At 41.0% G+C, this 16,374-nt stretch overlaps 1 protein-coding gene across 1 annotated transcript in view; it reads left to right on the plus strand.

The window, feature by feature from the left end:
- Positions 1 to 16,374, plus strand: part of chrna8 (cholinergic receptor, nicotinic, alpha 8) — a 148,059-nt gene that overhangs the window by 128,792 nt on the left and 2,893 nt on the right. Inside the window, exon 9 of the mRNA XM_048620319.1 lies at positions 4,969 to 5,078. Coding sequence (XP_048476276.1) covers positions 4,969 to 5,078 — 110 coding nt within the window. The remainder of the gene's footprint in view (positions 1 to 4,968; positions 5,079 to 16,374) is intronic.

A 16,374-nucleotide genomic window follows, 5' to 3' on the forward strand; every position in this document is an offset into this window, starting at 1 on the left:
TGCTGCTTGGCCTGCTGTGTTCATCCAGCCCTGCACCTTGTTGTCTCTGTATAATGGACCTGTTTCATGTCAATTTGATAGTTGCTGTACCAAGGCAACATTTCATGCACTGGTGTTATCTCTTCTGTGGATATCAAAGTCTATTTGCAAACTCCTTCACCATACACTGACTGATTCCCACTATTGCGATGATGCCAGTTATTGGAAAACACCAGCTTTTTACAACTTATATCAATGACTTCGATAAGGTAAGCAAAGGCAAGGTAGCTAAACTTGCAGACAACACAGAGATAAACAGGAAAATTTGTTGTGAAGAGAAAATAGTGAGGTTACAGACAGTTATTTAGATTGTGTGCAAAAAAAAATCTGGCAAATGGAGTATATGAAGTAAATGAGAAGTTGTTAATTTTGGAGGAAGAATAAAAAAGCAGAGTACCACTTAAATGGAGAGCCATTGCAGAATTCTGAGATGCAGAGAGATCTCTGTGTTCTACTGCATGTATCACCAAAAGTTAGTATGTGGGTATGGTACATAATTAAGAGGGTGATCAAATGCTACCCTTTACTACAAGAGGAATTGACATAAAAGTAAGGATGGTCTGCTTCAGTTGCACAGGTATTGGTGAGACAGATCTTGAGTACAGTATGCAGCTTTGGTCTCCTTATTTTAGAAAGAATGTGAATGCATTGGCAGCAGTTCAGAGGTTTTGTTGATTGATTGATTTCTGGATGAGCGGTTTGGCTTTTGAAGGAAGATTGAGCAGACTGGGCATCTTTGCACATAAATTTAGAAGAGTGAGGGGTGACTTCATTGAAGTGTATAAGATCCTGATCAGTGTGGACAAGGTGGACATAGAAAAGATGTTTCATCTTGCGGGTGAACTAGGGGGTACTGTTTAACACTTAAATAAGGGTTTACCCTTTTACAATGGAGATGAAGAGAACTTATTTGTCTCAAAGGGTTGTGCAACTTTGGAACTTTGCCTCAGAAGGTGGTTAAGGGGTGATCATTGAAAAATTTTAAGGTGAACAAGGAATGGAAGGTCATCAGGGTAGATAGGCATGTGGAAACCAAAACATAAACAAGAGCCCTGATCTTATTCAATGGTGAGCAAGCTAGAGGGGCTAAACTTCTGCTCCTAATTGTCTGTACATAAGATGGTACCAAAATAATTTCAAGTTATATTGTGCTAAAGTTTTGTTAAACCTTTAGGAGATAGATGAGGAGGCGGGTGGGAAGGCTGGACGTGTGGCAGGGAGGGCTTCTGCTGGGATGCTTGCTTCTTTCTGCCATCGTAGCTGGGTGCCAGCCATCAACCCACAGTGGAATACCCATCCACTGGGCAGTCATTTGAGCCACTTAAGACCGTAATTAAGGTCACTTCCCAGCGTTATGTTTTGCCTAAGCCAGGAGAGTTCATTGCCTTTTGGGTCAACTCCATATCACCTGCACTCATAGTTTCTGGGGTCTGACCCTGGCTTCCTCAGAAAGATTTTAACGTCTTCGAGGATACCTTGATATTGAGGTGCATCTTCCTGCGAGGTGCAGCCCCAGATCTGGATATTGTTGCTGATAGCAATGCTGATCTGTTTGTCTTTGGATTGGGCTGGTAGTTTTTGGGTGACAGAGATGGATTGCCATCCTGAATTGGGCAGTAGACCCAGCTATAGCCTGTTCCTTGACTGCAATGGGACTTGATCCTTGCTGACAAAACTCAGCCACACAATAAGATGGTCTTCTTCAGACTCCAAAATGGCAAAGATCCGACTGTTTTATGCCTCACTTCAGGTACTGCACTGGAAATCAAGCTCCGTTATTTTTGGAGTCATCACAAATGTTACAGATTTTATAAAGGCACCGCAAAATTCCCCAATTTACATCAGTTTTAGATCCAGACTTACAGAAAGCACAAACCCAGATTCTGTACTTAACAATAATTATTAATTACTACAAAGAAAGATTCTAGCTACAGATAAATAATATGCATCTATTAACTCCTCCTACACACCCGTACAGACAGACACAGATGGGCAAAAAAAAAGTGTTATGGGCAGAGGGAAAGACTGAGAAGGCAGTTCAATCATCCATGTCCCAGGATTCTTTTTGTTTTGTCAGGGTGACCTGCTCCTTTATCTTCCTCCTTCAGGGAGTTTCACTTGCTTGCAGGATGCACAGAGCAGTTGGTTCACATTTACAGTCTCTTGGATTTATTAGTTAGAAACCACAGTTTACAGTAATTGATGAGGGAAAAATAAACTGGCTTTCTTCAGGCTTGAGGTGGTTTTTTTGCTTACTGGCAAGAACAGGGACAATTCCTTTTGAAATCCAGTGATTTCTTACTCAATCAGGGAGGACTAGTTGTATTATTGTTAGACTGTTAGTTCAGAGACCCAGGTAATGTTTTGAGGATGCAGGTTTGAATCCCACTGTGGCAGATGGTGAAATGTGAATTCAAAAAAAAATCTGGAATTAAGAGTCTAATGATGACCATGAAGCTATTGTCAATTGTTGGAAAAACCCACCTGGTTCACTAATGTCCTTCAGGAAAGGAAATCTGTCATCCTCATCTGGTCTGGCATACATGTGACTCCAGACCCTTGCCTATGTGTTTGATTCTGAACTGCCCTCTGGGCAATTAGGGATGGGCATTAAATGCTGGCCTAGCTAGCGATGCCCTCATCCGATGAATTAATGAATGAAAAGAAATTCACACTTAATTCACACCCCTTAGTTATCTAGGAATCAATCACATTATTGTTGGCAGACATAAGACCGTTATCATCGAAATCTGGTCACCATACCACAGACCAATCAATTACTTGGTGCTGGCTGAAGCTGTATTTATGGTTACAGCTTGTCTGTAACTAGAATTCCCCCACTGTTTGAATGAACAGTTGTGTAAACAACACTTATAATGGGAGAAGGATAAATTGCTCTTTTTAAAAAGTACAGCAATCCTTAAATGATCCTTGACTTTTAAGGCAATGATTTTCCCCACTTCAGTCTACAAGCAAAAATATAAAAAAAGTGGTCTTCACAACTGTAATGGGAGCTAATGTCTTTTATTGTCAATATGACTTTACCTGAATATACTCACTCATACAACCTGTAGCATTATAGAATCAGAGAATCCTTACAGTGCAGAAAGAGGCCATTCAGCCCATCAAGTCTGTACCAACCCTGCAAAGAGCGCCCTTAGCCAGATCCGCCCTTCCCCATAACCCCACATTTACCATGACTACCCCACTCAGCCTGCACATCCCTGGACACTTTGGGTCAATTTAGTAAGGCCAATCCAACTAATCATCACATCTTTGGACTGTGAGAGGAAACTGGAGCATCCAACAGAAACACATGCAGACACGGGGAGAACGTGCAAACTCCACACCAACAGCCACACATGGCTGGAATTGAACCTGGGTCCCCGGTACTGTGAGGCCAAAGTCCTCACATATTTTAACACAAACTTAATAAAGAATAAATAAAAGAATAGGAAAGGCTCATATATGAAGAACAAGTTCTTGAAAAAGTCCTTAGTCACTGAGTTTGGACACATTATGACCTATTTTGAAGTTTTGTTTACTCCACTGCTAAGTTAACATGAGCCTTGAGTGTACAGTATATCCTGTACTGTTTGTTAAGTTAATGCTTTATTAATTAATACATTAACACTGCATGATTTCATTTACAGCATTATGCAAATGATGTAAAACAACCACGAGTTATGTAGGAGGGGACATTCATTAAGCAAACCGTGCTCAATGCATGTTCTATCATGTAGTTTCTCGTTGGCTCAAATCTGATCCTTCGTTGAGCAGAGATTAATGTCAACTATGCATAAAACAAACTGTGGATTTAGATGTGCAACCAATTCCTGTTTTGGTTCCTAAACATCACCGAGGTTGAATTCAGATTGTGAACTCTATGAAAGCACAATCCATAATTCCACAGGGTTTAAAAGATTAAAAGATTAAACTCTGTTTTTCCCCTCCATCGTCAACCTCACATCATCTGTTTTAGTTTTCTTTTATTCACTTGTAGGATTTGGGCATCGTTGGCTGGGCCAACATTTATTGCGATCACTATATGCCCTTGAGAAGGTGGTGAGTTGCCTCCTTGAACTGCTGCAGTCCATGTGCTGTAAGTAGACCCACAGTGACATTAGGGAGAGAATTCCAGGACTTTGACCCAGCTACCCTGAAGGAATGGTAATATTACTTCCTGGTCAGGATGGTGAGTGTCTTATAGACTCAAGGTCTTCCACGCACACTGAGTTTATTATGTTTCATGTATTAAATTAGTCAAATACCTACCCTAAAATATAATTCATGGAGAAAAATTCTAGCTAATTTGTATTTTCATGAACAATCTTCTGAACCTCAAGGAGATAGGCAAAAATAGAAAGAGCCAATGGGTCAGGTAGTATCATGGGTGAGTACTTTGCATCTATCTTTCTTTCTCTAACTTTGCTGTGAAAATGCATTGTTTTGTTACCCATTGTTTCACTGATTTTGAAATAAATATGGGCATACTTTTTTTTCTCTAATAACAATTTAACCAGGATTGCATGGCAATTCACCAGAATGCATTTACTCTTGAATTGAGAAGAAGATTTAAGATAAATGCCATGCAGACTAGAAGATCATCATTCCGGTCTGTGATGAGTTAACTGATAAGAATTGCGTCACTTTGATCATGAATCAGTGGCTTCTTTTTGGGAAATGTGTTGATGCACAATCAGTGAGGACTGGGCTCAGCTACAACATCCTTCATGTCGAATGTTCCAATGTAATTCACTGCCTCAGTTTATCCATAAAATCAATTGGGTGAGGAAGCACAGGACTGGATGTGGAACCAAAGCTCCTCTACAAGGCAATCTTTTCAGAAGATTAGAGAAATCAGCAAAAAACTGAAAGGTAACAACTTGAAACTTCTGGAGTTGAAATGATATTGTGTTGTTGTTCCAGCTCGGTACTTTGCAGCAACAATGTTCATCGTGGGCTTGTCTGTGGTCGTCACTGTGCTGGTCCTTCAGCTTCATTACCATGATCCTCATGGAGGAACGATGCCAAAGTGGGTGAGTTATCACTAACATGATGAGAAACAGTCAGCAATTGGTGTCTAACAGAAGGAGAACACCAAACAATGTTAGCTGTTTTTGCCTTTGAAAGCAGAGTCAGGCTACTCATGAAGTCTGAGGTTCAGTGCCTATGTCTGTGCCAGGTTTTAGTGGATGTTAGTTGGGGTGCCACACAAATACTGCATCTGGGCTCAGTATGCGTAGATTTGAGAGCCAAACTTCCCACAATTGTCCACAATTAAAACACAATTATCAAATGAGGCCAGTGAGACTTGTTGTAAAGGCTTATGTACGAAGAATGTCAGTTTTGTGACCAGTGCCAGTGAATGTAGATCTTTACTTACACCAAAAGCAAGGGGTTGTAATCATGTTTGGACACTTGCAAGTGTTGGGAAAAATTATTTTGGTGTTTTTAGTTCCTCAGCTTTCATTGGCTAAAGCCAGATGCTTTTCTCTAAATAGGAGCCCAAGTGGACCGTGTTCAATTAGGCCATCCAAAATCACTTGTGAACTCACTAGGAGATTCACAAGATGGAAGATGACAGATTTTAACTCAAGCTGGGTTTTTGATATCAATTCATGAGGTATTTCCTGCCTGACAGAGGCAACAGAAACCCACAAAACTTTGACTGTTTCGAAATTCACAAGAATGGTTCCAGGCCGATGCACTTCAGCTTTGCAGATAGATTGTAGAGATTAGGATTGTTTTCCTTGAAGAGCAGGTTGAGAGGAGACTTAAGAAACATTCAAAATCTTGGATAGGGTAATGGATAGGCTAAAAGTATTCCCATTGGTTGAAGAATTCAAGGTGATGGCAAAAAGAGGCAATAGACATGTTAGGAAAATCTGTTTCACAATTCTTTTTTTGGAATACGCTGTGTGTGAGTTTTATATTTATTCATTCATGGGATGTGAGTATTGTTGGCCGGGTCAGCATTTATTGCCTGTCCCATATTGCTGTGGTTCTGGAAGGTCATACAGGGCAGACCAAGTAAGTATAGCAGATTTCTTTCTTTAAAGGAGATTTATGAACTAGATGTTTTCTTTTAAATAACAAACAACAGTGGATACATGATCACTATTAGAGTAGCATTTTGTTATTTTAGCTTTTTTTAAATCATTGAATTTAAATTTCACCATCAGCAGTGGAGCGATTTCAACCCATGCCCCCAGAACATTAGCCTGGGGTTCTGGAGTCCTAGTCCAGTGACATTACCACTACATGGTAAGGAGAAGACAGGTTCAATCAAGGCATTAAGAGGGAATTGGATTATTATCTGAAAAAGAAGAATGTGCAGAGTTACTGGTAGAAAGCTTGAGGTTTGCGGGGAGGTGTGGCGGGTGGTAAGTCACTCCTTCTTAGAGCAAGCAAAACAATGATGGGCCGACTGGCCTTATGCACTGTAACAACTCTGTGATACTTCTGGCTCACTTGTTCGGTCGAGGAAGGATGTAAAAAGGGTTCAGAGCAGCTGCTCTGGAAAAAGATTGAGTGGTACCTTCGGCCCATTCCAATTTCCAGTATTAATCTCTCTGATGGAATAATATTCATTTTCGTGAGGTTCTCAGCGCCATCTAAATACCAAAGAAACAACTCTGTAATCTTTATAATTAAAATTTGGAAGACTGTAAATATTCCTTCTGATATATTGAAAGCTGTTACTTGCTCACCTCAGCTATCATAGAGTTATAAACTATTTCATATATTTGCTCAGAATATCAGTCATAGAATTTTAATTGTGATCTCCGCATCTTGCTTTTTAAAGATTCTGTGCTCTGCAGGAGTGAACATTGTTGCCACGTGCATTGTTTGAAAAATAGTTCAGTTCGTTGGCTGAATATCAGATGACATATATTGTATCTGTAATTTTGTAATGGATTACATCTATCTTCAATGTTGTAAATCAAAGATTCACTTTAAAGAGTAATTGTTTGTTCTTACTAAAAATGCAGGTGCAATAATGTAGAAAGAAGTATCATGGTTACGTATCAACTTTCCGTTTGGTCCTGTATCCATATGATGAGGAATTCCTTTGTTAAACCTACTATCTTCTTCATATATTCTGCTTATAATGAGGTATACATACATGATGCATTCTTTATCTCATAGTCTAAACCCATCTTAATTAATTTCACATAAGATTCAATACCTTGTTCACTTCCAGAAGCTCTGTGTAAAGGATGCCACTCTTCTGGTAGTAACTGCAAAACAATCCATAGCAAAGATTAAATTTTACAACAGCTGTGTCAAAGAATAGTAATTTTGTAGGGCAAAGAGGACAATAACTAGAGATAGCTTCGTAAGAAGCAGATGGAGATGATAGGAGTAGGAGAAGATTAATCTGAGTAAATCGTCAATTTCTTAAGCATTCCAGATAAAGGCATTAAGTCTACAATATCCCGTTTAATGATATTGGATCACTGCCAGCTTCAGAATGATATTATTTATTTTCCAAAATTAAGCAACGATTAAATAATCAAAAAACACCTCTGTACTAATGTTTTCCTTATGACGTTTGCAAGAGGTTACATTATAAGAGAATATTACGGTAAAATGGGCATTACTTATAAAAGATATAAAGTAAAATTATGGAAGTTCAAAAGGATTTTGCTTTGAAAGTCAGTGTTGAACTATATAGAGGAAAGCAATGAATAACTTGAGGACTTGGATGTTTTAGCTTTTATAGTGATCAGCTGGGTGTTAAAGGAAAAATACCAATATCATGACACTGTTGGCATGAACATTCAGCTTGACCCTGTACAGACAGCTTGGAGTTGTATGTGGTTTGGTATCATTTTAAACATACCATATGACCCAACATATTAATGGATATTATTAATGCAATATCATGGCTGGAGAATTACATTTGGAAATGCATCTATCCATCCACTGTCCCCATCACCCACAATATGGGTCAAATTTAAAGGAGCAGGCAAGTTAGCATATGGTCTCAGATTATCGTGTACCACAGGTAGGAACACTGTTCCATGTCTAGTGAGGGGCAGGAAAGGTCTATTAAGGGGAATGTGCCCACTGTCAGAGGAAGCCAATTGGTGTGTTAACAAGCCAATTGAAACCAATTTTCCCCATGTCCATCAGGATTCAACCCAACAGCACAACCTCCTGCCACTGATCCATCTGAGATCCTTGTACAAGAAAAGCATGTCCTACCCTCTCCAAGTCCACCGAGAAGACCACCTCATCTGCTGCATGCCACCTTTAACCAGTTGCAAATATGAAGGCATGATCTCCTCGGTGCTCCTAATTTAATCACAAAGATATCATTTAATTTGGCCAGCATGTGACTGTAGACCTACAGCAATGTGGTTGACTCTTAACTTCCTTCAAGATAATTAGGGATGGGCAATGAATTGTGGCCTAACCAGCAACACCCACAACCCATCAATAAATAAAATTAAAAGGCATCCAAAGTGTAATTATGCAGATTAAAAGATGTTGGCCTAAATTTTCAGATCCCATTTCCAACCCAAATCAGACTAAAGGTTGCCCACTTGCCATTGGTATAGTTTTCGAACGGAATTCCAATAGATGGAAGAAATATCGTGAAAAATATCAATAACCCATATTTTATTCCAGAAACAACTGATAAATCTGTGACAAATGGTTGGATTTAAAGTAAAGCTTCTTCAGCACCCCAGCTAACAGCCTATCATGAAGCAGCTGGCCAATTCTTTGGACACAACAGGTAGAGTCTCACCAGAAACCTGTGTCACCAACTCCTGCAATTTTGCTAGAATCACAAATTTCTGCCTCACAAACTGTGTTAGAGGGCATCGCCTCAAAATAAAGGGAAGAAGATGTAGGACTGAGGTCAGGAGGAACTTCTTCACCCAAAGGGTTGTGAATCTGTGGAATTCCCTGCCCAGTGAAGCGGTTGAAGCTACCTCGCTGAATGTTTTTAAGGCGCAAGGCTAGATAAATTTTTGAACAGTAAAAGAATTAAGGGTTATGGTGAGTGGGCGGGTAAGTGGAGTTGAGTCTCAAAAAGATCAGCCATGATCTTATTAAATGGCGGGGCAGGCTCGAGGGGCCAGATGGCCTACTCCTGCTCCTAGTTCTTATGTTCTTATGTTCTTACGATGATAGCCCAGGTGATAATCTACCTCTCTCTATCCCTCTCTCATTTTCCTTAAAATCTACTCTTTGACCAAGGTTTTGGAGACTCGTTCCTTAAAATCTATTCTTTCACCAAGGTTTTGGAGACTCTGGAACTCTTTTAATCTTTCCAGCCAGCTGGGGAACTGATGAGATAGGGTGCAAAGCTGGTTTTATACCCCACTCATTTCTACTCTTCATTGAAATCATTTTGTTGAAATCATTGAAATGACTTTGTTTGGAATTTAAGAAATGTATTCCTCCCGATACCATGTGCTTGCACTTGACAATTTAGGTTAAAAGTGTCGCTTTTGGTAACTCAACAAGAAAGTTTGTTTGATAATAGCCACGCAAAGTGCCTTAAGATGTTTTACACTGTTGTAGACTAGACATAAATATAACTTGTTTGTGGTTCCATAATACTGGTTGTACCTCATCTCTGCAGGCATGATGAGCTATCATTGTTAAAAGCCAGGAGTGGAGAGGATAGGCACTGTCCCTCAACAACCATGCTTTGCGATGTGAAGAAGTGGGGATGCTAGGCTGATGCTAATGAAGAAATTATGACTAACAGCTATAAACCTCATACAGCCCCACATTGTTTTTATTACTGACCAGGTGCACCTGGACAATAGGAAGAAGATTTTATTCAATGAATGCATGTGGCTGGTTTGCAGCTACCCTGATGGTTACGTGTGCACAGCCTTTGACCCCACCCTGCGTAAAAAAAAACTAACCAGTCTAGCCCATCCATTTAGTTGGTGGCACCCTTTAGGATGCCTCTGCCATTGTTGCTCCTACTGCAGAGGGCATAAGTGGCCTGTTGAATTTATTGATGAATGACAGATGCAGAACTGTAAACAATGTCCCTTGCAACACCCTGGAAAGAGCATGAGGCAAAGGAGTTAAGGATGTGGGTCACTTGCACTGCTACAACAGTTCGAGCAGATATACTTAGTAGTTAGTGTAGGAACTTACAGAGGACCATGACAGCCAGTCTAAAGAAGGGCAGCTTCTCCCTTTATAGCTGCTCAGACAGTGGAAGCCTAGTGTTGCACTTACGTACCTTATGGCCTACTTCCAGCAAACAATTTCCCCCACCCCAAACCACATATCTTACCTGTTAAGGAGTTCAACTGTTGCTTCTTTTGTTAGGAATCCTGTTCCTCATTCTTCATGCAACCAAAAAAAGTAGCAAGCTTGGCACCCATTAGAAGCTGTGTGTTCCTTGGAGATGTGTAAACAGGATAAATGCAGGATGTAAAACAAATGTCTGAAACAAACTCTTTTCTGGGAATCTGAAAAAATGTGTTATTCAGCACCAAAACAGACCCTTCACTCCAACTCGTCTGCGCCGACCAGACATTCCAATCTGACCTAGTCCCAGTTGCCAGCATTTGGCCCATATCTCTCTCAACCCTGCCAATTCATATACCTACCCAGATGGCCTTTAAATGTTGTAATTGTACCCACCTCCATCACATCCTCTGACAGCTCATTCCGTGCACACACCACCTTCTGTGTGAAAAAGTTGCCCCTCAGGTCTTTTTCAAATCTTGCCCCTCTCACCTCAAACCTATGCCCTCTAGTTTTGGAGTCCCCCACCCTAGGAAAAGGACCTTAGCTTTTAACCCTATCTATGCCGCTCATGATTTCATAAACATCTCTGTAAGATCACCTCTCAGCCTCCAATGCCCCAACTTATTCAGCCTTTCACTATAACACAAACCCTCCAGTCCCGGCAACATCCTTGTATATCTTTTGTGCACCCTGTCAAGTTTAACAACACCTTTCCTATAGAAGGACGGCCAAGAATTGTATGCAGGATTCTAAAAGTGGCCTAACCAATGTCCTATACAGCCACAACATGACCTCAGAAATCCAATACGCACTGTTCTGACTAATGTGTCAACCACCTTCTTCACCATCCTGTCTACTATTTACAAGGAACTATGCACCTGCATCCCTAGGTCTGTTTGTTTGGCAACTGTACCCCAGGGCCCTACCGTTAACTATATAAGTCCTTACCTGTGATCTCAGTGTTCCTAGGTATTACTTTAAATTCTGCATCGAACAACCCTTTGAAACCCAGTGTCACTAGGTCTTACTTAATGGATTTGGCACTCGGAGAGTTTCTGTTTCTATGTGTTATAATGCACTGAGTCCTAACAAATTTCAACTCCAATATTTGCTGCCAATTAGGATCTCAGCCACATGACAAAAATGTGTGGCTTGCAACTAAGAATCTAGCAGAAATTGGTTGGTAAGCCTTCTGCAGCCATTTTAACTCTATTTTTGCCTTGTTCCCACAAAGCAGACGATTAAAAATCATACACCAATAGTTATGGGTGCAGAGATTCAGCATTTCCAAGTTGAAAGTCTCACAGATGTTCAGTGAGTTGTAAAATAAATGGCCTTATAGATATGGATTTTTATTTTTTGATTCCTCCTGTCTGGAACTATATTTTCCGTCATTGAAGGCACTATATTAATGCAGATCACTGGGTTGGCAATCTTTTAAAAATCTGCACACTTGCATCAAATTTTAATTTTATGCACAATATCTTGTGTAGGTAGGATAAGTAAATTGGTTTTACTGATTGTATTCAGTGATTTTACAAAGTAATGGGTCAGAGCATCAAAATTGTTTATATTTTAAGAAAATCGGTTGAAGTGAAAAGGGTATAACAGTTTACAGCAGAGATGCTATTGCCTTATTACACTTTTAATTTGTGAAAGAAACTTACAAATGATTTGATTTTGTATCTTTGTTAAATTTGACTTCTCATAAGCAAAAAGAAATTATAACGTGAAAATTCAATTTCAGGCAACCTTTTCAGCTAGAAATATCTATACAAATGATCTGATTTTACATCAGAGTTCAATTGGCTTTTTCATAGCAAAAAGGAATTATAATATGGAAATTGAATTTGAGGTAATCTTTTCAGCCAGTGATATCTATTGTTGACTGACTCCATAATTTGCACTTTACATGGATATAGTGAAATGAACTGTTAAATTGAAGTATGTAAATAAAACACTGGATAGTTTACATTGATAAAAATGCATCTACTGATCGCCTTAAGCTTTCAAAGAATATCCATTTGTGCATTAGCTTTCCAATAGGTCAAAAGTGGTCTTTATTACCTGCCATTAAATTGTAATGGTGTGAACCCATTATAGCTCAAAATACCATTGGTATAGCAAACTGAAGAGAAGTTCAGAGTTAATTTTATGTTAATTATATTGCTAAGGTAACACATGATGGTCATTGTTTTATTAAGTACCTTACAAAGAAAGCTTCACCTGTAATCTCTGCAGTTTTAAGGTATCCATCAGCCATGTTAACACTGAATGCAGAGATAGTAGGAACTGCAGATGCTGGAGAATCCGAGATAACAAGGTGTAGAGCTGGATGAACACAACAGGCCAAGCAGCATCAGAGGAGCAGGAAATGGTGTTTCGGGCCTAGACCCTTCTTTAGAAATGGGGGAGGGGAAGGGGGTTCTGAAATAAATAGGGAGAGAGGGGGAGTCCTCAACTCATCCCTCACACCCCCTCCCCGCAATAACAACCAAAACAGAATCCCCCTCGTCCTCACGTACCACCCCACCAATCTCCGGATCCAGCGCATCATCTTCTGACACTTCCGCCATCTGCAATCCGACCCCACCACCAAAGACATTTTTCCCTCCCCACCCTATCTGCTTTCCGGGGGGACCACTCTCTCCGAGACTGCCTTGTCCGCTCCACATTCCCCTCCAGCTCCACCACACCCGGCACTTTTCCCTGCAACCGCAGGAAGTGCTACACCTGCCCTACACCTCCCCGCTCACCTCCATCCCAGGCCCCAAGAAGACTTTCCACATCAAGCAGATGTTCACCTGCACATCTGCTAATGCGGTATACTGTATCCGCTGTTCCCGTTGTGGCCTCCTCTACATCAGGAAAACCAAGTGGAGGCTTGGGGACCGCTTTGCGGAACACCTATGCTCAATTCGCACTAAACAACTGCACCTCCCAGTCACGAACCATTTCAACTCCCCCTCCCATTCTTCAGACGACATGTCCATCCTGGACCTCCTGCAGTGCCACAACGATGCCACCCGAAGGTTGCAGGAACAGCAACTCATATTCCGCTTGGGAACCCTGCAGCCCAATGCTATCAATGTGGACTTCACAAGCTTCAAAATCTCCCCTCCCCCTACCGCATCCCAAAACCAGCCCAGCATGTCCCCGCCTCCCTAACTTGTCCTTCCTCCCACCTATCCCCTCCTCCCACCTCAAGCCCCACCCCCATCTCCTACCTACTAGCCTCATCCAACCCCCTTGACCTGTCCATCCTCCCTGCACTGACCTATCCCCTCCCTAACTCCCCACCTACACTCACCTTTACTGGCTCCATGCCAGCCTCTTTGACCTGTCTGTCTCCTCTCCATCTATCTTCTCCTCTATCCATCTTCTATCCGCCTCCCCCTCTCTCCCTATTTATTTCGGAACACCCTTCCCCTCCCCCATTTCTGAAGAAGGGTCTAGGCCCGAAACGTCAGCTTTCCTGCTCCTATGATGCTGCTTAGCCTGCTGTGTTCATCCAGCTCTACACCTTGTTATCTAACACTGAATGCAGCTCCTTTGTCATTTTATACGGGAGTTGTTCCTGAAATTTAACTAGTAGTTCAGCCCTGTGTTACTAATCTTTGGCCAGCCAGCGAGAAGGAGAGGAGAGAATCTTCTCGTTGGCCTACTGCTGCACTTAGCCATGGTGGACATTAACAGGTCCAGGCAGTGAACTGTGAAGGATTTATTATACCCAACTGCTTGCATTTCTTCAGCAATGGTCTGTGTGCCCGGGTGTACCTGGAGAAGCAGCACACGTATCTGCTAGTACGTTCAAGTCCTTCTATGACCAATGGGCACTGCAGCAGCTGGATTGCAATATCTCCCCATAAAATTACCATTTAATTTCAGGTTTCCTTTGGGTCTTTACCTTTTATTACAGTGACCCTTTTAGGTCTGTCATCTTTTAGCTTCTGTTCATGGCTTGTTTCTCTTCAGTGATTATATCTGTAACCAGGTATCCCTGGAGAGGGAGCACATGGTATCCATTTGGGGCACTGAGGCCTTTAATGACCAGTGGGCACCTCAGGGCTGGAGTGCTTCATGTCCCCTAGAATTGCACTCTAATCTAAATTCAGTTCGTATCCTTTGGAATTTTTATTTTTAGTAGCAGTGCCTCTTTAAGGGGCTGTCAATTGATAATTTGAATGAATTTGGTTCAAATGATTTAACATAGTTTTGTTCGCATAATTCAAAATTTCATAGAGAGCCTATTTTTCTTTGAAGGGACTGCCACCAATTAAATCAGCTGAAATTGTTTTAATTTGGTTCCATTATTTCAATTGGCTTATTATTGAAAAAGTGTAAAGAGATCTTGGGCCTACAGCTCCTTGGCCTAGGGATATTATTTCTCCTGTTGTGGTTGGCTCACTCACCGAGCTGGTTCGTTGTTCCGCAGACGTTTCGTTACCCTGCTGGGTAACATCATCATTGCAGCCTCCGATGAAGCACTGTGCTGTTTTCCCTTTATATTGGGTGAGTACAAAATTGGCATCATCTCCTTGCTCTTTACTCTATGCCCTTATTAATAAAGCTGAGAACACTGCATACTTTATTAACTGCTCTCTACCTTGCCCCACTACCTTCAGTAATCTGTGCACATAGATCCCTTTGTGCCTAAAACCTCCTGTAGAATTGCACCCACCACTTTGCATTGTCTTTCATTGTTCTTCCAACCCAAAGTTCATCACCTCACACTTATCTGTATTGAACCCCATCTGCCCACTCCAGCATCTTGTCAATTTGTTGTTTCCTTTCACAATTTCATTAGTAATCGCTGTATCCCTTTCAGGGGCTGTTTAAAATTAATTTCATTTGTACTGTTTTGAGGAATCAAATAACCTAATTAAAGAGAGCCAGCTGGGTCAATATTTTATGAATCGACCCATTATCAAGAAAAAAAAGTGTTAATTTTCACACTGCAGCAACCAGCACGTGATCAGATTGACCCAGATTTAAGTATCTTAAGATCTTCCGATCTTATAAGGCAAATGTTTCATCAGCTTTTAACTTGCCTATTTCAAATGGGTACGACAGTGAACAGCTTCAGTGCAGCAAAAATAGGGCACACTGTGCCATTTTTGATCCTGTACCAAGTCTGAGGGGCTATTTATCCAGCTTCTCTCATTTGAGAAACACCAGCACCACACTGGGAGGCAACATCTTTAATGACTGTAAAATTAGCCTCTCGATGGTTGGTTAGAAGCACAGGTTGTATGTCCTGTAAAGAAGGCAATAAATTTCTCCACAACAACAAAAACAAAGTTGCTGGAAAAGCCCAGCAGGTCTGGCAGCTTCTGTGAAGGAAAAAACAGAGTTAACGTTTCAAGTCCGGTGACCCTTCCTCGGAATAAATTCCTAGTCTGCTGACTTGCATTAGTCCAGTGGTGTTTGACATGCCAAGTTTCATTTTCTTAAACATCAAGACTCTCATCAAGTATGAAACTTGGTAGGAACTATGGTAAGATGCCTTCTTAGTAGTTTTAAACTTCCTAAGCCATTGTTGCAAGTTAGTTCTAAGTAGAATCATTTTCCATCTGATGAATCTAACATAGACAGAATTTCTTCTTTCAATCCAGAAGTGTTATCACACACAAATGAGTGCCTTCCCTCCACAAAAATCACCCTGACATTTTTTAAAACCAGTAACCACCACCAGTAAGATACCCATGTAGCCAATTGAATATTTATATGCACTGCCAATTAATGGCAATGTGATTCATCAAAGGTGAAAGGGGCATAGGGAGAGCAGGAAGGGGCTAAATCAAAATGGAGTTGGAGGGGGAAATAAAGCACTGTATCTCCTGTAGTGCCCACCTGTCTCTAAAGGCATCAAGAGACTTCTGCAAGGACACCTGGGCAATGACATAATTGCGGAAGGGGGCAGAAGTCAGAATCTCTTAATAATGACCTGCAGTTATTTCTTTTATTGGAATTTTATCATTTGTCTAATCACCTCACTCATCACAAATGAGTGAAACAGGCTTTATGAAAGAGGAAGAAAAACAAAGTTGCTGGAAAAGCTCAGCAGGTCTGGCAGCATCTGTGAAGGGAAAAAAC

The sequence above is a fragment of the Rhincodon typus genome, chromosome 3 (assembly GCF_021869965.1).
Source record: "Rhincodon typus isolate 14 chromosome 3, sRhiTyp1.1, whole genome shotgun sequence".
NCBI classification, from domain to species: Eukaryota; Metazoa; Chordata; class Chondrichthyes; order Orectolobiformes; family Rhincodontidae; genus Rhincodon; species Rhincodon typus.